The sequence below is a fragment of the Patella vulgata genome, chromosome 8 (assembly GCF_932274485.2).
Source record: "Patella vulgata chromosome 8, xgPatVulg1.2, whole genome shotgun sequence".
In the NCBI taxonomy this organism is placed as follows: domain Eukaryota; kingdom Metazoa; phylum Mollusca; class Gastropoda; family Patellidae; genus Patella; species Patella vulgata.
Window position 1 is genome coordinate 23140233 of NC_065886.2, and position 23424 is coordinate 23163656.

Here is a 23424-nt window from a genome sequence, read left to right on the forward strand (position 1 = left end):
ATAGCTACCGCATGGAATGCAGGTGATGCTTGGGATCATCATGGGGGTCCAACCCAAGATTTGCACGACTCTGACTTTGAATGTTACAGTCATTGTGGCATTGAATTCCAGGGTGGAAACATCAGTTTAATTGTTTTAGTGACCAGAAAACAAATTTTGATATGCGTCGGCTTACCCAAAATGAAAGGTTACGTGCCCTTGGCATGCTACAGATCGGCACAACACAGGCGGTTGTGGCGCGGACGATGAATGTTTCTCAGTCTGTCATAAGCAGGCTATGGTCCAGATACCGTGATACACAATCTGTACAGGACAGACCACGCTCAGGTCGACCAAGGGCGACAACTCAAGCCCAGGATCGATTTATCCGTACCTTGGCCTTGAGAAATCGTGTCATCACAGCAAATCAGATCAGCGCTCGTCTTCAAACAGACACTGGTGTGAGAGTGAGTGGCCAGACGATTCGGAATCGACTGCATAGGGGTCACCTTCGCGCCCGACGTCCTCGCGTGATCCCTTGTTTGAGAGATCATCACATTCAGGCAAGACGTCGTTGGTGTAGGGATCGTCAACACTGGGATAATCGACGCTGGAGTAATGTGATGTTTTCAGATGAGTCAAGGTTCACTGTTGATTTTTTGGACAGACGTAGGAGGGTGTGGCGTCGTCGAAACGAGCGCTTCCAAGACGTTAACGTCATCAGACATGATCGATTTGGGGGTGGTTCTATTATGGTGTGGGGAGGCATCACTGTTGCTGGAAGAACGGCTTTACATGTTGTTGCAGGGCGTGTTACAGGCCAGTACTACCGGGACAACATCTTGGCAGTCCATGTTGTGCCGTTCGCACGACGTCATGGCCGCCGTTTCATCTTCCAGGATGACAACGCAAGATGTCACAGGGCCAGGATCGTTACAGGTTACCTCCAACAACAGAACATCACCACATTACCTTGGCCAGCACTGAGTCCCGACCTCTCCCCCATCGAGCATGTCTGGGACATGCTTGGACAGAGGTTACGTCAACGTCAACAACGTCCTGCCAATGTCCAAGAACTTGCTGCTGCGTTGCAACAGGAATGGGACAATCTGGACCAAAATGACCTTAGACGTCTCATTAGGAGTATGCCACGTCGGATCAATGCTTGTTTGGCAAACAGAGGAGGATTTACCCGTTACTGACTTGGTTGTGATGCTGTGGTAACTTTGCTGTTTGACCCCGGGTATCATTTTACCCTTATAATGGTCAGTCTGTGCCTTACTTAGTCTAACGATCATTTGGAATAAATCGATGAATGTGAACTTCATTTCATTTTGTCATTTGTTTCTTCGTCAGTTTCATTAGGTGACTTTAATAACACTTAAAAATCAAATATCCCCTACTTTTTTTGAATAGTATATAATACAACCTAAAGACTAAAATGTGAAGAAATAGTACAAACAGCTTGTCTGAAAGTTTAAGCTCATAATATTGAGTTGTTCAAAAGTGATCTCTAGATTTGCTTAACAGGATTACATAATATGTTTAAGGAATTTTATTTTTCACTTGTATAATTGGCTTGATAATTTCTATGATTACACACTATTAACTTAGGTAGGTATGTAGACCTGGTTATTCAAGGAGGAATATGTAGAAAGGGCCATCCAGCCACTTAGGGATGGCATGGACTTTTTGCTAACTACATACAGAAACTGAAAGTACCTCAGATAGTTGTACAGATTGATTCAATAAAATATATGTGGGACAAAACTGTAGAAAAACTAAAAAAAACACGTCTCCTTTAAAACCGCTAATTGTCATTCAACAAATGTTCAATAAATTATGTCTTCGTATATATGAATCGGAATAGAACCGTTTTTGGACTGATATTCCTTTTAGAAACACAACTTTCACAATATTTCAGTTTGCAATAATTAAAAATCTCTCAAGTGACAATCAGAGACTATAATTCAAGAGAACATTGATCATGATTTATCACACATAGTTCATTGATATATGCCATGAAAATATAATGCTGTATTACAGTATAAACATGTTATTATTTATATTTTGACAGTAAATTTAAAGAAATCAGAATGTGCTGCTGAATGTTTGTGTTTGGTTTCCCTGGCAACTATTCAGCCATCTGTATCTCTTGGTACCTACACAGTTCACTGGAGAAGGTAAAAAAAAAATATTCTTATTACAATATTGTCTGTGGGGAAAGTATAGGGTTTAACTCTTTATCAAATTCCAGTTGTCAAGTTTCAAAAATAAACAAAGATATACAGGAAAACACATTGTTTTGAAAGATCCAAACATTCTAGAAATTTGTAAGTACATGTACATTAAAAATTATCCAGAAATTGATCATTTGAATTAAATCCAGTATTTGAATGGTGACATGGAATATATTCAATATGATTCCATTTTGTGTAATGTATTACAGGAAAACAGATGATAAGAATAAAGGCTTACCATTTGTATCTACATCATTTCCTCTACCTACCGTTAATATAGAACATATACCTATATCAGTTAGTTTAAAATTACCAGCTTATGGTAGTGTTAAAACTTTATTACCTACATGTTACATTGTAAAGAATAGAACACCCTATATACAAGAAATAGAGGTCAATATGGATGCTAGTGATAATTTTATGTTTGCTGGAAATAAACATGTAAGTTATTTATTTTAATCTATAACTGATACCTGGGCAAAAACTTTTATAAACAAATTAAATGAACTGCGGTTTAACTTCCTACTTTTCTTCACCTATTGTGCTGTTGAAGATGGGCATATGCCATGCAGTATTCTTTGATGGAAATTTTGTCTAGACATGATTAGAAAGAGAGAGAGAAATGGGGTTTAACGTCCACTCGACACAAACTAGGTCATTTCGGGACTAACATATGGTTTAATTTTTTTATTTCAATAATTCGCTTGCGCGTAGTAGGGGTCTTTAGCAGTGGGAGGAAACCAGAGGACCCGGAGAAAACCCATGGGGTTGGACAGGCGATCCCACTCCTTGTCATGTATAACCGGGGAATCAAAACCCCGCCAGTTGACTCAATGACAGACCGTATGATACAGCGCGCACATGTTAACCATTCGGCCCCCTCTAGACATGATTAGACGGTTGGACCAAATTATTTTGTGACCCATCCAAATGACTAGATGATTTTCTATCACCTCTGACGTTTTATGTAAGAATATATTTATAGAATGTGTTTTTATTTCAGACACATTTCCGTGTTTTACCAGGAACAGATTATATATTAAAATATAATCTATTTCCACTAGTGGCTGGTCATCTTGCTTTACCTAAACTACATGTTAATATGGTTAGATATCCTAATACCATGGATGAAATTATACAGAAAATGTTACCAACTCATATCTTTATCAGGGTAAGTAATTCAATACATCATCAAGGGAGAAATAGAATAAGACATACACACACAAATACAACATTTTATAATACAACTTCATTGAACTTTCGAGTGCTTAACATACTTTTCGTAAAATGGGCCAATCAAAAAAGTTTTTTTATATAGTTTTTGGAAATAAAATGAGGTTTAATTATTTCTGCTACAAATGGACCAATAAAGACGGACATACTCTGCTATGAGGTAAATTCAACCAGTCTGGAAAATCCAGAGTAACTTTCTCAGTTAACTCAAGGATTGAATCTAAGATCTGGTTAGTAAGGCAGTATGTTAAAGGGAATGGAAGCTTATTGACTCTATTTCCTAAAGCTGACGACTTGTGGTGACTAATTCTGTCCTCTGTAAATCTAAAATGTCTGACAAGCAAAATTTTGTAACAGCATCCGTGGTGTATACTCACCATGCAACTTAATTTTTAGGGTTGTTTTAATCCAATTTAAACAAGAAGAAAGATTTAGATGTAAGAACCAGCTGTAGTATTCGCCATTTCTCTGCATGACTGACAAAGAAAGTTGTCATGTCTTTTGTATGGCCCCAAAAAATCAAAGTCCATCCACACGCACATTCGTATGCATGTGAAAGAACTCTTGAAAGTTGGAATCAAACAAGTGTAGGCGCAAAACCCTGTTCTCAAGTTACACACTCAACCATAGAAATAATATAAAATACCATATGTTTGTCTCAAAGTATTGTGTTGACAAGATTTTAAACTCTATCCCATTCCATTTTAAAAATACAATTTTTATTATCTCGTTTTATGTTTATTTCAGCCTATTGGAAAATCTATCATTTTACCAGCATAGAATATCGACGATGGCATAATTTATATAGATTTACAGCAAGATACAACCTGATCATGAAGATCCCAATATTCTATTAAAATTTTTGAATCAGCCCCCATCAATTTTCTGTACCGCTATTTGAAAACCCGAAATAATACACTGTAAGATTTAATTCCATGACAACCAGTCGATGGTGAACTAAATTTAATATGACTTAACATATTATTGTCTTCCATTAAGAAATAACTTAAAAACAAAAAATACTTGCATGCTCTTCTCAAAGGCTGTTAGTTTTAATTTGTAATTTTCGAAATTTTAAACTGAGGCTGTTTATCAGTATCCCGAAGAATTGTTGGTATTTTCCCCTAATCTGAGATAGGGGAATTTACTTGAGAATACAAAGTGAGAGTTCCGTTTTGACTGTATCAAAAAAAAATTCCAATTCAAATAATTTACATGTTTTATTGAATTTGCAAAATTTAAAAATGAGGGAACAGAACAGTTTTATGGAAATTACTAAAATATAAAAATGAATGAATTAAAACTGATACATATGGTATTGATCAGACTATTTTCTGTTGTATTTCACTGTTTTCATATACAGTATATAGATAATATATATTGTACTAGTGTATTGCCTTCATTCCAGTTTTTCATCTAGACCATGTACAAATAACTTCATGTATTGCTAGACATTGTTATATAGACTTTGTACAAATAAATTCATGTGTTGGTAATCTTTGATATAAACCTTGCATAAATAACTTAATGTACTGGTAGACTTTAATTGTTAAATATATTTATAGACCATGTACAAATAACTTCATGTATTGCTAGACTTTAATATGCAACCTGTTTTTTAAAACATTTTTTACAAGAAATTTCAGAGCAGTGGAACTTCTTTCACACAAGTGGTAAATTTCACCGAATTGGTAAATTTCACTAGGGTTGTAAAATTTCACTGAGGTGGTAAATTTCACTGGGGTTGCAAATATCACTAAGGGCATAAAATTCCAGAGAGGTGGTAAAATTCCCCTGGGGTGTTAGATATCAATGAAGAAAAAGGTGCATGTATTTATAATTTATTATTGTGACTTTGTTACTGTCTTATTGTTATTCATATTGTATGTGTATTCTGTATTTTATCAATATTATGTGCAATAAATGATTAAAGAATTGATCTATTTGTATTCTAATGTGTGTGAAAGTATGATTAAGCAGGAGGCAAGGGTAAGCATTGTGCTGATCACTTACTAGAATGTCTCGGGTGGCTATAACGTGGAAATCACATTCAAAAATAACATTAAGTTGTGACTAATTATAATGTTGTAAGTCTATTAAGGTAGTACCTCCATGTTTTTAACACGCTAGATTATTAAATAACTCGTCTGCAACCGATTTTCTAATTCATGGGAAATAACTCGTTTAAAACCGATTGTCTGTCCCTGAGGTAAATATTTAAAAGGTAAAAAAGTTTGCCCAACTTAAAAGGTGGGACCAAAATTGACTACCCTATATCCCTCTAGTTAGACAGTCGAGTCTATGTCAAGGTGACCTTCTTCAAGGCATTTGAACAATTTTAACCGTCATCGAACATCCGATTGTCTGACTAGAATGAATCGGTTAAGATTACTATATTGTAATGAATCGATCAAGAGTACTATATTGGAATGAATCAGTCAAGATTACTAAATGAATCGGTCAAGATTATGTGTAGGATAAAAGAGAGAGAGAGAGAGAGAAATGGGGTTTAACGTCCACTCGACACAAACTAGGTCATTTCGGAACTTACATGGTTTAATTTTATTTCATAATTCGCTTGCGCGTAGGGGTCTTTAGCAGTGGGAGGAAACCGGAGGACCCGGAGAAAACCCACGAGGTTGGACAGGCAACCCTACTCCTTGTGTGTATGATAAAGCACGAGACTGAGGTTATGCTGGAGAAAGAAAGACTTCAGAAAAAAAACCCGAGAAAAAGAAAAACCGAGGCCGGTAGGCCGAGGTTTTTCTTCGAGGGTTTTTTCTGAAGTCTTTCTTCCCCAGCATAACCGAAGTCGAGGACTTTATCTTGCTTATAAACCGGCTATGTTTAGATGTGCGTAAAATGAGAATATCCCAGAATTCCCGTAAGAAAAACCTTATATCATGTTTTCTTATGGAAAAAAAAACCTACCCTGGAAGAATTACCTGTTACAGGTTTAAAGAAAAACTTTTAGAAGAATAACCCCAAATTCCTCTCTATATATTTAGACAGCAAGTTATTCCGGGCATAGACTATACCCCAAAGATCAAAGGGATTTACCGTTATAGGTTTATAATATATGGGAAAGGCCAGGGTGTAGATCGAGGAAGCCACACTGATTCAGTGAGTAAGACATTGGGTTGCTTGCCTGGAGGTCCCGTGTTCGACCCCGCCGGCTTGGCTGAGAAAGCTCATTGGGATTTTCCGATGTGGTTCCAATCTGTCAGTGGTACAGCAAGGGATGGGACGAAAAACCGAGGTCCACACATTGGGTGTACGTAGAATATCCCTTGGCAATTGAAATTCGATACAAGAGTAGGTCGTAGCGCCGCTGTCCGGGCATAATTTCCCTCATAGCACACTGTATGGCGAGTGACCATCTTCATTAGTCCAATCGGAGTAGAACAGTAGTCTACGACACCCCATTTCATTTCATTTCTAAAGATCGAAGGTGTTTCTTTCTGCAACAAAAGTTGGCGGATCATTTAAAAACAGATGAAGCAAGAGTTTTACAATGGACGTGGAAAATGTATCTTATTGGAAATGCCTAAAATATATTTCAGGAAAGTTTTGAATATTGGGGTAAAAGCCATTTTCAGTGAGAATATTATGAAGATAGTATTTTGTACAAGTAAAAATCATGTTACTAGCCTTATAGTTGCGACTGACGGCGCCTATAGATGTATTATTTCGGCCTTCTTAGATTTTGTTTGATATAATTGTCTGTTTTGATCTAAGTACATTTTTATGACAATAAATCGCCTGTGGATAGGGGGTCTTTTGCAGATGAAGGAAACCATATTATCACGTACGAACAAGCTTGGGGTCGAAACCATTCCACTAGACTCAATGACAGACCTTATGATCTAAATGCATGTTTTGGAAATAGAGAATTACACATATAGAAATGACAACTTTCCACGCCTGATTACTACATTAATCGATGAGGTAATCTGTTGATTCTCTCATCAAAATATAAAGAGATTTTGATCCACTCAACAAATATTGAGTGATGTCATTATCATTTTAGTTCGACGGGCCTAAGGGCTAAAATCGTTAATGATCAATTCAATAATGAGTCATATAAGCTTCACCAAAAATAAGCGGCATGCCCCTGGGAAAGATTTGAGAATATCTTTATATCTTTGTTAATCAAACCGGTTTGATAGCGCTAACGTCCCGTAATGATTAGATTTGTCGCAATCTGGCTAGTTAATCTCACCGGATATCTAATATAGAAACCAAACGCGTTGCATTGGTTTAAAACTTACCAAGTTGAATTGTACAGAAACCAATAAATAATCACTAAGGAATAATATAGAAGAAAAACACACAAGTCGAGTGGGATTTGGATTTTGACCATTGTTGAGGTAAACCTATGGCTATTATAATTTTGTGAATCTTCATAACAGTGGGCAACTGATGGAGCCAGGCTCTGTTTGTCCATTTAATTATCTTCTTCGCTAACTTTTTTTTTTCTTTGTATTACATGTAAGTTGATCTATTATTATTTTTTTTATTTCAATGGGATAAAAACGATTAAGTCGACAACACGGTACACAAGCCAAAATGAAAGTCGAAAATAAGAAATTAGGAAAAAACGAGGGGCGCTATTATCGCAGTGTATTATTTCTTAATTTCCTATTTTCGAGTCGATTTTGGCTTGTATAGTATGCTGTCGCCTCACATTTTATCGTAACTTCTATTTTTCGACTTTTCGACTTTCATGTTTTGAAGGGGCGAAAAGTAGAAATTAAGAATGGTAGTTATAGGCTGCCATAACAACTTGATTGATGGGGCGCCCAAAACGGCGTGATATGTGGGGTGCCTTATTCCGGAGGGGCGCCCATAATGACATGATTGGTGGGGTGCCCATAATGACAATACATGATTATATATTCGCACATAATGCCGAGTGAGATTGATTCAAGCTCGCACCAGGCGTGATAATCTTTAAAATTCAAACAAATGGCACTCTAACCCGATTCCGAACTTTTCGTTTTTCTTTTAAATCACTATAGGTACGGTGAAATCATATTCCTTCCTTCAAATTTTTATAATGTTCATATCAAAATATCATAATACGCCAATATCGCAAATTCAGCCTCAAAATTGAAATTTTCTGTCATTGACATAATTCCTCTCATCAGGTACAAAACCGTATTTTGCAAAATTTTCTGGGGAGAGCACCCTAGGGTGGTGCGACCACGGTGCTGTTCGCCATGGACCGTCAAGTGTAGGTACATCGGCGCCCCCAGAAGCCTCATTGGTGCCCTCAGAAGCCCTTGCAACCCCCCCCCCCCAACATTTTTGGACTAGCTACGGTCCTGTTCCACAATACTTGTTTCTAGACGTATGTTTTTGTAACTATTCTTGACGTCATGCTTTCCTGCATCCATCGGACAAATGAAGACGGGCATCAAATGTGTACCATTTGTTGATTTATGTGATTATCTTTGATTTCAGGTTAAAGCCATGTCAAAGAGAACGGTTTTTACTTTCGGTCTAGTTGCTGTACTTCTACTTGTATCGCGGTCATATTACCCACTTCGGATTTTACGGAACGTCAATTTCTTGCGTTTGCCATTTACTGAAGAAATCCGAATATCATGTCCCGATACATTAAACAATATGCTTAGAGGGGAATGGGTACCACGCAAAATGACACAAATCGAAGAAACAGAAATCCAAACATTTTTGGAGACGGCCAGAACTGAATGGGGACTCCCTAAAAGCTTACAGAGAAAGGACCTGCTTTGTGGAAATTCCACATTTGCCAAAGAACCGTACACGAAGTTTCGATGGTTTCGCTCCCTGTGCACCCCTGATGGCGCGACGCCATGTTGTATGCAAAATAAATGCCAAGACAAGACTATTGAAGCGTGTCAGTGTGAAGGGTGTCTAGATTTACGACAAACCCCGAATGCAGAATATTCAGAGTGGATACCAGAAAATAAACAATGTAAAGTCCATAAGTTCATTGGTGACGAATCGTGTAAATTATTAGATGGTATGACCATTTATATCAGTGGTGATTCCTTAATGAGACATATGTTCCTGGCCATGTTGTTAATCCTTAAAAATGATTTTAAAAGAGGGTTTTTCAAAAAAGGTTATCAGAAGGGTAAGTAAATCTTTCAGAATAGATTTTTGGAAGTAGTTTTTGAGTAGTCTATATTCGTGTTTCAGTACAAAGATTAAGGAAGTACGTATTTTAATTAACTCATTTAATAACGCATTTAGTGGTAAGTTTAAAATTAGGAAACACAGGCATGTTCATATTACTATTTTACTACGGACCAGAGCGGACCATATTCTTAAAGGAGCTAAATCGCTAATATTTGGGACCTAGAAATTGACACAAATGGGTCGTTTCAGTTTTTAATCTTATTTCAAATCAGTTATGTTCGGCGAAATACGCGAGAAATCTCAACTGAATGGTGGGCCCTGTTTCACAAAAACTTAAACTAAAATCACTAAAATTGATTTTAACTAAAATCAAACTGTAATTTAAAATTTTATGCGTTTCACGAAGATCGATTGTAACTTAAAATGCAATTTTAATAGATTTTAGTTAAAATTGCTTGCGCTCGCGCAGTGCACAATCCGGCGAGGGCACTTAGGGTGTAAGCATATACACGCTTCGGAACTGAAAACTTCTGTCAGGTTGAACTAACCGTTACAATACCATTGAGGAGAGTTTCATACGTTGTAACAATGTCTACACATGGTCAGACAGTCATAGAGAGATGAAATAAATATGTTTATTGTGGGTTATTCGCTTTGAAATGTATCAGTTAGTTGGCCTTGAACTTGCATGTCGCTTTCGTGACCTTGGCATTTGATTTACTCGCAGGCTTCAATGGAAATAATGCGTATCGATAAACTAAATCGCTTGAATTTAGTAGTTTTATGGTATTTTCGATAACAGAAACTATTGAGAAATTGTCACATACATGTGATATTTCTAACCCAAACGATTAATCTAGACTTAAGTATTCTCGAATTTTAAAAGTATTTAATAACAAATACACGAAATAACCAATGTTCCATGGACCCTTTCAATAATAATTTTAAAATGCCAAAGTGCCCCACTACTTATTGGATAATGCCTATCTAACTTACTAAATTAAAAATATTTTTTTCCCAATATAAATTACCATTGGCTCCTATATAAGTCATCATAACCCCAAAATCATAAATACTTTGCATATGGCGTATCTAGTATTATAGGACTGACGGGGTTTCGGTTCCTCGGTTGTACGAGACAGGGAGTAGGGTCGCCCGTCCAACCTCTTGGGTTTTCTCCGGGTCCTCCGGTTTCCTCCCTCTACTAAAGACCCCTACGCGCTAGTGAATTATTCAAATAAAATTAAACCATGTGTTAGTCCCGAAATGACCTAGTTTGTGTCTAGTGGACGTTATACCCCCCCTCTCTCTCTCTTTCTCTCTCTCTCTCTCTCTATTAGTTATTTGAAAATGGTATAATTTATACTTGAATCATGTGGTAATATATAAAATAGTAACAAAGAGTTTTGATTACTGGGGTTTTGAGGGTTTTTTTGTTCTTGGGGTTATAATTTGGGGCGTCATCTAATTGCTTATATTGCCTTACAATAAAATAAACGGGTGGGCCGCACCTATATTTCCCATGCAATGAAAAGAAATTGAATGAAAATTATTTTTGTGAATGATAGTATGTTTAAATTATATAACCCGGGCCATTGGCAATATTATCATTATTTCAAATATATCTTTGTGTCGCAATAGATCTCACAACGAAGCTCTCTAATCAATGTTTGCTAATGTCGTGATTTTAAGTTAGGAGAGGGTGACGGCTGTCCTAAGTTAAAATTGATTTTAGTTAAAATTTCCCTAAAATAGTTTTGTGAAACGCCACTATTTTAAGTTAAGATACAATTTTAACTTACAATATTATTTTAGTGGATTTTATCTTAAATGCTTAAAATCGTTTTGTGAAACGCATCTATCTTAAGTTAGGATGGAATTTTAGTTTTAGACGATTTTAAGGAGATTTAAGTTTTTGTGAAACAGGGCCCAGGTTATTTCAGTATACACCGGTAGTATTTATTGCGCATGCTCTCCTGATAAGAATATAGCGTCACCGTTTCACATGACTTATGTAATATTTCTAGCCTCGTTCTTCGAGCCCCTTGTTACAAATGGCACAGAAACGCATTCTGGTACACGATTCGTGTATCAATAGTAAAATGTTTATTTTGTCTTAAATATTGGATATCAGAAGTTCATTTAAATTGAAAAATAATTCGTGTTTGTTATGTCGAAGACTGTGGATGATATTGAGTTAAAAACTTAGCTACTTTAAATCATTATTTTTTATTATGGCCCAGACATTTTCTTGTGGGTCACATTCTTGTTTTATTATTTATTTATTTTTTGACGGTCCACAGATTTTCGAGCATGAGGGCGAAATCATTTGTATTTGTAGATAAAAGTTTCCGGCTCATTTTTCTGAATAAACGAACCTAACAATATCATATGCTGTTTGTCATATTGACGTCATCAATAAATTGAACCATGTTAGGACTGATATTTCTGTCAGAGATTCAATATTCGCGGTGATATTTAATTCTAATGTTCAGCAGCTGTATTGTTATTTTTCTTAATTTCAGATTCTATGCTATGTGAAGGGATGCGTGGTTTTCTAGAAAGGAAATGCAGATCGTACATGAGTAATGGAGCTGTGATTCTCTGTAAGGGTCGCGTAAATATTACTTTTGCTGAAAATTACAAAGTAGATTTGGGGTCCGAGTTCTTGTATGAAGTAAAAAACTTGATAAATAAACCCAAAAGTTTAGTTTTCGTGGGTATAGGATATCATGATCACTTTCATGTTAATGTTGTGAAGAACAGATACTTGACGCCGGCGTTAGATGTCACGACCAATAATAAGTGGCCGAAAATTTTGTGGTCTATGCCACCCGCTCCAGGACTACTGAAACACCCTACAATGATGCCTCAAACTTTACCAAAGTTGCTCAGATTTACCAAAGATATGACCAAATATTTAAAACAAAGAAATATAGCAGTTTTTAATTCCTATGCACTTACAGATGGCATGATGAGTTTTGACGGCATTCATCATGGACTTGGTATCAATGTTGAGAAAGTTCAAATCTTCCTCAACTATATACAAGAATTGCGACACAAAGAAAAATGGTGATTTATTAAAAGTGTTCTAAAAAAGGTTTTGGTCTTGGGTTGTCAAATTGTCTAACGCGGGTGCTTTAGATCACAAGGTCTGTCATTGAGTCAAATAACTGGTTTCGATCCAAAAGATTATATATTATGATGTTTCTGTTTGTATTTCAATATCCTATTCTCAAGCGAATTATTGAAATAAAGAATAACCCAAATTGTATTAATGAGCGAAAGCCTCTCCCCCCCCCCTCTCTCTCTCTCTCTCTCTCTCTCTCTCTCTCTCTTGTTTGGATCTTAGAAAATTGAACCCTTAACAGTTGGAATTCGATGTGTTACGGCAAAATCCATAGCACACTGTCTGGCGCGTTCCCCTTTCAATAGCCCGATAAGTAGGACGCTAATCCCCACTGCATTTCGTTTTAATTTCGGATAGAATAAATAACGATAAATTCTTTCTATAAATATGTTGAGATGGGTTTTATTATTTCAAAAAACACACATTTCATATAATAATACATTATGTTGTGTGAACACATAGATTTTTATAAATGCTGTAAAGCAACAGTATTGTTGCCTAAACAGACACACCGGTTATACATATAGATCATTTACTAGTATTTCAGATCCTACCTTAATTTCACTAGTATTACAGATCACATTACCACAGAGGATTATACAATAACGTATATATTGTAGCCCCTGTTATAATTGCTGTGTTTCATTATTAAAATCTCCATCTTTCAATTCGTGTTTGCATTTTAACAGCCACGCTCGCATTCTTATATCGAATTTGATCCAGACTTCTAGGGAAAATGACAAGCGTGGTTTTGATTAATAGCTACGTATCGGGATAGTATCGTATTTACAACGAGCCAGGCTTGGAAATAATCATTTTAGTTATATCCAATAAATTATTAAAGAAAATTTGAGCTTGACAAATTTTGAATTTACGCCTGACGCATGTCTGTGAGAGATAGCAAACAGGACAGATTACTATGGCATAAATAAGATTCAGTATTAAGTAAGCACAAGAATTTGTCCCAAACTATGATGACGGCACATTTGGTGAACTATAAAGGTATTCACTTGGAAACCCATAGTTTAACAGAATTACAATTAGTCGGAACCAACCAAACCAATCCCGTCCCGCTATACACGACGTCGCTCACTATATGTGGTTGTTGGTAATCTTTTGTCAGAATAATTTTCCTCTCAATATGTGCAGGGATCCAAGCCGCAAATCTAAAAGGAACCTGATAATTTCCGTTCCGTTGTGCCCCTACACACGCACACAAATTTCACTCAACAGCAAAAGACCACTGCATGGTTCGGATACCAATTAGAAAACTCTCATCTGTGGGTCAACACTTGAAGCTTTAAAATAGAGAATATCAGAACGAGCACTTTCCCCATGTTCATTACTAGCAGTAATATACAATCTATAACGTGTTTCTGTCTGTAAATCACGAACTGTCACGTGGCCTATAGACCGTCCAAAATCTCCAACTAGAATACTCGTCTGATCTGAACAGTTACCAAAAGCAAAGATGGCGGTTTGATAATAGACTGTAAAATAGCCGACCTTGTCACATGGGGCATATCTCCATGTCACAGATATAGATTCATTATTTGCCACACAGTCTTCTAATTCAATTGTCGGTTTATCTGGTATACCTAAAAATACATAATTTATACAGTCTAATTATATCAATATTTAGTTCCCCTTCAAATAAACGGAATTTACGGAATGCAAATAACGTCCAGTTTTAATTTTGACGGAACTTAACCCAGAACTCAAAACACTAAGGATTGTCACTAGGCCTAAGGTTTTAATTTCGATTTTTCTCATGTGGTGAGTCCACTTATTGTCGTTGCTAAATTCACTGGAATTAGTATTTGGTATTATTATTATTCAAAACATTTGGATCATTTTGATTTTGAAGAACGGGGAAATCTTTTTAGTCTGATGATTATTACGTCTACTTCATTTGAATTTAAAAGAAGGGATATTTATGCAGCCGGTTTTCAGTGGTGCAGGACGGAAGGACGAGCGTCTAGTCGTTCGGATGGGATCGAAAAACCGAGATATACTTTGGGCAGCACGTTAGTGATCCCAAGTATCGCATCGGAAAAGAGTAAAAATATCCGTCATAGAACACTGCATGACCCATGGCCGTCTGCATTAGCCCTGTTGGTGCCATCTTCAATAGAAGGCTCGATCTCGCTTTATCTCCGTATATCTTATCAAGGTTGTAATACTCGCTGTGGTTGCTCGAGGAACATGTGTTGGTACAGAATGTGAGCTGTTATCAATTTACATACCTTGAGCGGGTGTAGTAAAACAACGTTGTATGGCTGTTACTGCAGATGATACATCTACAACAGTTCCTTCTGTAATACTGTTATTTAAATAACATCTGGGGTCTGGTCGCAATTCACAATCTGGTATATCATTTAAACCTCTTAAAAATCTGAAATATTGGAACAAAATTGTATTACAGCAAAATCCCCTGAACACCTGGGGTCAGTTTCACTAAACCGTGTTGAAATATAAAGCAACATGCAAATGTCATGAAGATCATCGGTGTTAAGTATAAATGTATCGCTGTACTTATGTAAGATTTAGATAAAGAGCTGGCAGTTCTCACTAGAATAGTTTAAAAAAAAAAAAAAAAAAAAAAACAACATGAAAAACGAATACATTGAAAATTTCAGTTAAATTACTTCATTCTGAGCGAAGTTATGGCTGTTTGGAGAATAGCAGAGTATCGATTGTCATTGCTATCGTTGTTACGATAGTAAACAAAGTCTGGATTATCCGCTTTTTAATCAAGTTATTAAATGACGATCTTGTTTCAATCCACTGAAATTCGCGAGCATCCAATGGTCTAAAGATTTGATTATGGTCTTGTTATATATGTTAATGAATATTTAATTTAATAATTTATATAACATTAAAGGTCAAAAGAAAGACCTGCAATTGGCAGATTTAGCTCTTACATAATGCGTTTTGTATTATTGGGCCCTTCAGTTAAACTGGCCCCATATCTAAATCTGTCATACCCTCCTTCACACGCTCGTCTTCGGTGGTTATATGCCTTTGAACGTCTGGATATGAAAGAAAATACCTCACTTGTACGACCCAGTCAAGAAGACGATGAGCAAGAAAACATTTTCAATCCTCCTGGCAACGCTTCAAAGGGAAACTGTATTTTCACCTTCAAACTCGTGAACAGATAAAATACGGTATTTTATACTCACCCCTGTATTTCTGTAGTATTCTGTAAAGGGAAAAATAAAATTGTTAGAGATTGGGGTATATGTATGAATTTTAAAACTTTCCAGGACATGGTCTATCACATTATTTAAGGGGACTCAGGTCCATCTCATCCCTTGGGTCTATCCCATCAGTTTCTATGTCTTTATAAACCTATAAAGGTATATCTCTTTGATCTCTTGGGTATATTCTATGCCTGGAATAACTTGCGGTCTATATACGGGGAATTTGAGATTATTCTTCTGAAAGTTATACTTTAGACCTGTAACGGGTTATACTTCCAAGGTAGGTTTTTTTCCATAAGAAAACATGATATTATAAGGTTTTTCTTACTGGAATTCTATAATATTCTCATTTTACGTACATGTAAACATCGACGGTTTATAAGCAAGATAAAGTCCTCGACTTCGGTTATGTCGGGAAAGAAAGACATCGGTTTTTCTTTTTTTCGGGTAATTTTCCCCAGCCTTTGTTTCCCCAGCATAACTTCAGTCTCGTGCTTTAACCTACCTCATCAGTTACCTGGACATGGGTTTACATGTATCTCATAAGTTAAAAGTGCAAGTACGAGAGCCCGGGACAATCCACAGCTAGACTATCGTGGTCCAGGCTATACATGAACTTCCAAAACAAATGGGAATTAGCACCAGGTGTTCCTGAAATAGTACTCTGGTCATCCATTTCTATACTTATAATTTTACTACTTACCAGCGATAAATCTGTCTGAGACAATCTCTCACATTGTCCCAGAAGACCAGAATATAACTGTAATCTCCCGATTGATTGGTCAGAAATGTCAACGATTTCTTGATTGACAGTTGATGATCTGATAGCCTCTATCTGACGAGAACTGTTCTCATCTAAATATTGCTTTAATTGGTCAGTTTTATTTCTGATCAATTCACATTTAGTATCTACAACATCCTGAAAAATAATATTCGCATGGCTATTATCAATGAAATGTTAAAAACGGTTCCTGTAAAGTAGACACCCCTTGTAGCTGTACTTTCAATGCAAACCGTCTAGATAGGAGCAATTCTGTACGAAATCTTGAGGGCGCCAGTTTTAGCACTAACAAGAAAAGATCAATGGGGTTAATTATCCCGTGACCCACAAGCAATGATAATAATTTACAGAAAAATAACTATAATATCTGGAAGAAATGTCCCATCCAGAGGACCGGGTCGACCGATAGTCGTTCAAACAAACCAAATGTTACATGCCCCTTCACTATTGCATTTAAAATTTACGAAGTCAATAATCAATAATATAATGTGATGTTGATGTTTTGTTGTTTTCAGATTATGTTGTGACTTCCTTAGGGGCTTTCTTTTAAAACTCCACGCTGTAGATCTTGTGTAAAACTGAAAGATACATATGTAAGATTTAGATAAGTATCTAGCCATTCTTGCTAACACAGCCATTCTTGCTATAATAGTTCGAAAATAGATAATGCAAAATCAATATTGAAAATTTCATTCACATTACTCTATTGCTAGCCTTTGAGGTGCCATAATAATAATAATAATTTAACCGAACCTGGACGGTTTCATTTGTAACTAATAAGTCTTGCAGATATTTCATCTCTTCTTTCTGTTTATATTTTATGTAACTAGATGTTACACCCACCAAATCCTAAAAAACATAGAAAATTCAGTATAACACTCCAAATAAATGTCCGATCTTTCCAAAACAGATTGATATAAGCTATGCCCAGTGTAGCAATATACGTCGTCGGTTAGATATGGAAAGCGCAAACCCTGAAAAAGCTTACCACATCCGACATATTCTCGCCTAATACAGATTTTGTTAGCCTTGTGATCGTCTAGTACTTGTAATTCTCTTCGTTTAGCTAGGACTCACGTTGTGTATATTCTCCTTACTATCGCAGTAGGTAAGGCGCTTGTCTTACCAGGAATAACAATGCAACAGTGCAGTTCTACTTTTTAAATTAAAGATGCGATATGGTCGCAAAGACCACAGTATTACACCAGTGAGTGTGCGATGTTTCGGCCAAATGCTTTGTATTAACCCTTACCCTAATTGGCATTAAACTAGATGGCCTTCTGGACCAACGGAATTCGATTATCCAGTAACTAAATGAACTAGAGGGTAGGATAACAAGAATGCAATTTGTTGTACCGACTGAAATATGGTTTCTTTGGATTTTTTAAAAAGGTTTTTCTTCCCCTAATTCCCGTCAGAAGGGTTGGAATCTATTCATGTGGATCAATACTATAATAATTTATTAGATTTGCTTCTACTTAAACAGGTGCTCTTGCAAATAATAGTAACTTTGCGCTGACTGCATTAGATCCAATCGTGTTACTCGCCCACTTTATTGACTACCGTCTGACTGTAGGTATGGGAAAACCCACGAGATGTGGACATACACAGAGATGGTCTGGGTGACGGAGACTAAACAAACGTACATGTACGTATTCAAATATTTGAACAAAGGATATTATGCACCCAAAGACACAGCATATTTACAGACCGAAATAAGTTTGTAGGGAAATGCAGAAAACTAAGTTCCTCATAGGGGAGTTCAGGGATCTTTGCGATTGAGATTTTTGCACTGATAGCATCCATTACGGTTGATGGACGGGGAAGTATATAAAATATGAGACTTACACGTATATATTCGTTCATTTTGTCCAAGGGTATAACACCATGTTCCTTGTGAAGGGCCTGATCGGGTACATGCCCTGCCACAGGGTTAAATACCACGTAACATTTTACACATAGGGGTATGTAACACTCTGTACAAAACATTATCAATGTGTCTTCTGGGTGAGTTTCACATTTTGACGGAATTTCCTGTATGTCTTTATTGTTTATCATTTCGACTAGGTCGTAATTCTTTGGCAAATGTTCACCCTGTGGAATCCAGAATGTTGAACGACATTTTGGGCACGTTATTTTATGGTTTTTGATTAATCCATCTGAACATCGCCCTTGACATACGCTATGTCCACACGGCAAAACTACCGGGTTTTTAAAATCATCTAAACAAATTGGACACTGCATGGTGAAACTCTCTCGATCTGGCTAGAGCCTTTTTATGTCAGTTACGCGCTGTAATATCACTTATAAACGTCTGGCACTCTGGGTCTAAACTTCTAGAGTTAACCTGAAAAGTAAAAGAAATTCCAAATTAACCTTCGCAAAATATTAGAAACGATATTCGACTGGAATTCAACAATTTGATTCAAATCACTTCTGTTTTTTTTCTTTACCATATTTTATATGTTCCCCTTCCACGACCGGAGAGCCAGACCAGTTGTTCTGGAGTTCCTTGAAGAGGTGAAGAAATTATCAGCTTAACTCTGTGTTTTGCTGACGATTCGCGGCCACCACTGCAATTCAATAAAGTCAAGCTCACAATGAAACATAATAAACTAATAAACCTATAACCCCAGACAAAGAAAAGAACTGCAACGGGAAACTTTTCTTTCGCCAGACCTTAGAATAAATGTTAGGATGACATCATTTGTATTGATACCCCCCATTCAGGTCTCATGTGTGTCGTGTGTCATGAGCAACCTATTTATAAAGAATATTTGTTCACTAAGGATTCGCTTGACTTCAGTTTAATAAATGTGTATTTTATTATCAGTATAAAATCTCTGTCTATTCATTGTATTCATATGTTGATATTAAGGTTCAAATAGACTACGCTGGGCGCATTACATATACATGTAGATATATATGTTTCAATGAATAAGCTTTATTTAAAGGCACAAATTGTTCAGGTATATTTTGAAAGTAATGAAACAATATACATGTACACTGATTTAAAGTAAAGCCAGTTGTTATTGTACAATTAAGCACACTCGGGTACCAAAAAAAAAAAAAAACAGTTGGGGCGAAAAATATAGCAGAATTATTATCAAATGTTTTAAGTGAATATTAACCCTTCTGAAAAAATGGAGCTCTGCAGGGGTCTGTATTGGGACCAATTCGCTTCAGTTTATACATTTCTCCTCTTGGACATAATATGATCTACCCTTCCACTTGTATTTTGATGATACTGAATTATAAATTTCTGTCAGACCTTCATAATTTTAGTCGTTCCAGACAGAACATTGAAAGCTGACTTGATTACACAAAGAAAGGGTTGGCTGAAAATCTGCTTAAATTAAATGATGACAAGAGCTAATATCGGACTATTGAAAGTCAAGACAAATCTGACGAAAGTTGATTTATGATGTCTCATTACGAATAGATGACTTTAAAAATAAATCGTTGGTTGACCATCAGCAAGTAACGTCAGTGCTATATTCAATTCCAAGATAAGCTTTGTATTTCAAATTAACAATGTCTATAAAGTGGGCTGCTTTCATCTGTGTAATATCTTGAACGTCGGGACGTTTATGATAAACACTTGTGCAACCATTAGTAATACCTAGATTGGATAATTTCAATTCTTTCTTGTCTGATGTCCACACAAACTCCAAATACTACAGAACTATGTGGCTAGACTAATAACTGGTATAACCAATTAGAATTTATCGATTTGAATAAGTTTGGACCATTTAATTTATCTACAACTATATTCACACTGTAATTAAAACTAGATGTAATTTTCATTGGGATTATTCGGGTGGTCACTCAATTAACATCTGAAGGGAGTCATGGGGTTTGGTTGGTAGGTTTATCTGGCGTCGACTAATCACAAACTGTGTATTCACGGTGGATACAAGATTCCTGCCGTAATCTTATTGTCCAACAATTAAAACATTGCTTTTTGTTTAACAGTATATGTATGTTTGATGTGTATTGTGTTGGTTTTCGTTGCGTGTGTGGGTGTCGGGGGTATCGGGGTGGGGGTTCTAGGGCGGCACTCACTCTAGCTACACCATCGTTCACATTACTAAACGCACCCTATAAATAAATATCTGTAGATATGGTACGAAATGTTGCAAGATTTCAATTTCCAAATATGAAATACTGTTGTTGAAAATCAATTACATTTTGGGCACTATCGCTTGACTTGATGTTATAGTCTATATGCACTATATTTTTTTTATCATACCTTATTTACACAATAACTAAGTACGGCAATGTCAAACATAAAGGATTTCCTTGTTATCGATGAGCTATACAAATTTTCTCTTATCCAAGTACACAAAACTACGGTGAAAACCATTTCCAGTGATTGTAGAAAATTGACGCAATAAATCAATAACTCAAATCAACACAAGTTCACCAGGTTCGTCGATGGTGTGTGTATGTTTTTTTTTTTCTTCTTAAAATAGTAACGGTCACAAGTGAACCGCACGGGACCAGGGGCGTGCTGGCCCCGAAGGGGCCCGTCGGTCGCCGAAGGAAACGCGTTTTGCAAGCACTTCTGGGAGAAATCTAATATATTTTACTAATGGTTGTGTATGTATGATTTTTCGCGTGCGCATTCTCAATTTTTCGAGGGGATTCCGCGTGAAAATTAGAGCTCTCAGGGGGGCCCGCTTATACGGGTGGACTTATTGTTTAATGGGGGCCTGGGAGTACACCGTCCTCCTAAACTCCCTGCCAGCACGCCCCTGCACGGGACTTCCCTGAATACATGTAGATATTTACGCGCCCCCCCCCCCCACAAACCCCCACCACCACCACATATACCTACCACTCACCCAGACTGGGTCCATTAATCCAAAAGATAGAAATTTTAATCATTAGTGGGTCCATGAAGGTTAATCCCTGACTGGGTTTACCGGGACATGTACATGTATATCCTTGATACCATGCCATTGCCGTATTATCATAATCATATTAACATGCAGAATCACAATAAAACCGAATGTATCTCTATATTTTGCCGCTAATCTTTGGTTAATCCGAAAATCACATTGTAACCAAAAAGCCCGATATATTTGAATACCTCAAATGGTTTTTAGTCTGCTGGCAAACCAAGGATGACACTCTAATTATCTTGGGATTATTAAACTGACCTCTGATTATGTTAATCTGTTGGTCCCTTTTAGTACCTTATTATAACATAATCTATACCTACATCACAGAACGATTATTCCAGTTTATCCAGTCAACACCTTTCCTCTATTTCTAGCATATTATGCTTCTCATTCGTACTATATTTATGACATTACATACACTGTAAAATTCTAACTGTTGAGGATAATCGTTATTACGACAATATAGTTTACGGCTTTGGTATTTATTTTTCATTGAAACTTAGTGAGAAAACGTTTAGTGGACAGCGGCTTTTTAATCATCAGTGAGTAAGGCGACGACTCTCTAACCTGTAGGTTACGGGTTCGATCCTCGGGATTTTCCGGAGCAGTGTCTAGTCGTTCGAATAGCACGAAAAACCGAGGCTTCGTGTTAACGTCGGGTTGCACGTAAAAAAAACCTTGGTAGTTGGAATTCATCATTAGCCTGGGTGGAGCATAGAAAAGTAGGACATTAAACACAATTTCTTTCGTATTAACGTTGTTAGGCTCCATTTAAAATGTTTCATCGAAACATAGATATACACAGGCGTCTATGGTACATATAAATGAGAGTATGATAGTCCCCAACAAAACAAGGCAAAGTATCGAAGAGACGTTAGACGGTATTCTAATTCATTTCGTTATTTCCATCGCGTCTTTACGTCTTAGAATCTTTATAAGATTTCGTTAGAAGTAAATTATACGCATGCTTAAATAAGCAAAGGACATTCTTATTAAAATTTTTGCATTTATTTTTAAGTTTCCCAAGGCGTTGAGATTGGAGAGAAACTCGAGGTCTATCCGTGTACCAATTTTCACGTTGGAGGCATAAACAAAGCTGCCCGAACAACGCACCCACCACAGCCCAGGCCCCATTTCGAGCACAACGCATTAAAATAACTATAATTTAATCTCAAAAAAGTTTAAACCTACCCCGTTTGTTGCAAATTTATGCGATTTATATTTTTTGCAGTGTATAATTATTATTATGGTTGAACATCTGTTACATGGAGAGTTATACTACAGTCGATAATATAAAGTGTTCAAAACCAATTCTAAACACACCAATACATTTATTATAGTCTAATGACTCATGAATTTATATAGGACATACATAATGGTCTCCTCAGTTATCACTTGGAGGAGCTAGTTCGGTTAGTTCTTTCCAATTATACCCCACAAACCCCATTAAAAAAAACAGTATGCCGAAAGACCGACCGACTCCATTTTTTGGCCAAGAAACCGTAGACACGGGCATCATTCCTTTGGGCCTGAGTATTAAGCGGGAAGTCGGCATCCTTACCTCACTCTAAGTACCGCATGAAATTAATTTTATAACAAACTTACAATGTTTATCCCACCCATTAGCACCATATCGGGGTCTATTTGTACGACAGTATGGCATTATGGTCAACTCTTTATTTCGGGAAAGGATTCTTGTTCGTCCTATCCGAACGATTAAACGTACTGTACTTTCCATGTCCCCCACCCTGCACCATTGATTAACGGGAATTGCCTGGGGCGAATCCAAGATTTTTCGTATTGCCACATCGACTCTCAC

The 23424-nt window shown here is 36.7% G+C and overlaps 1 protein-coding gene across 2 annotated transcripts; it reads right to left on the minus strand.

The window, feature by feature from the left end:
- Positions 1 to 13106: 13106 nt before the first annotated feature.
- Positions 13107 to 21989, minus strand: LOC126830811 (E3 ubiquitin-protein ligase TRIM21). Of its 2 annotated transcripts, none has more exons than XM_050561221.2 (7): positions 21926 to 21989; positions 18547 to 19045; positions 17452 to 17547; positions 16621 to 16836; positions 15897 to 15916; positions 14958 to 15106; positions 13107 to 14309 (listed from the first exon to the last, which is right to left on the minus strand). In XM_050561221.2, exons 2-7 carry the CDS (start codon positions 18940 to 18942, stop codon positions 13975 to 13977), a joined length of 1212 nt encoding a protein of 403 aa, XP_050417178.1. In that variant the 5' UTR covers positions 18943 to 19045; positions 21926 to 21989; the 3' UTR covers positions 13107 to 13974. The 2 variants fall into 2 exon arrangements, with proteins under 2 accessions (XP_050417178.1, XP_050417177.1); XM_050561220.2 differs by lacking the exon at positions 21926 to 21989 and adding an exon at positions 19152 to 19419.
- Between the last annotated feature and the right edge of the window lie 1435 nt (positions 21990 to 23424).

Coding starts and splice junctions, on each gene's coding strand:
- LOC126830811 (XM_050561221.2), bottom strand. CDS start 18,942: ATGCAGTGTCCAATTTGTTTAGATGATTTTAAAAACCCGGTAGTTTTG. Junction 17,548..18,546: donor AAATGAACGAATATATACGT/GTAAGTCTCATA, acceptor TATGTTTTTTAG/GATTTGGTGGGTGTAACATC. Junction 16,837..17,451: donor TTACAAATGAAACCGTCCAG/GTTCGGTTAAAT, acceptor ATTATTTTTCAG/GATGTTGTAGATACTAAATG.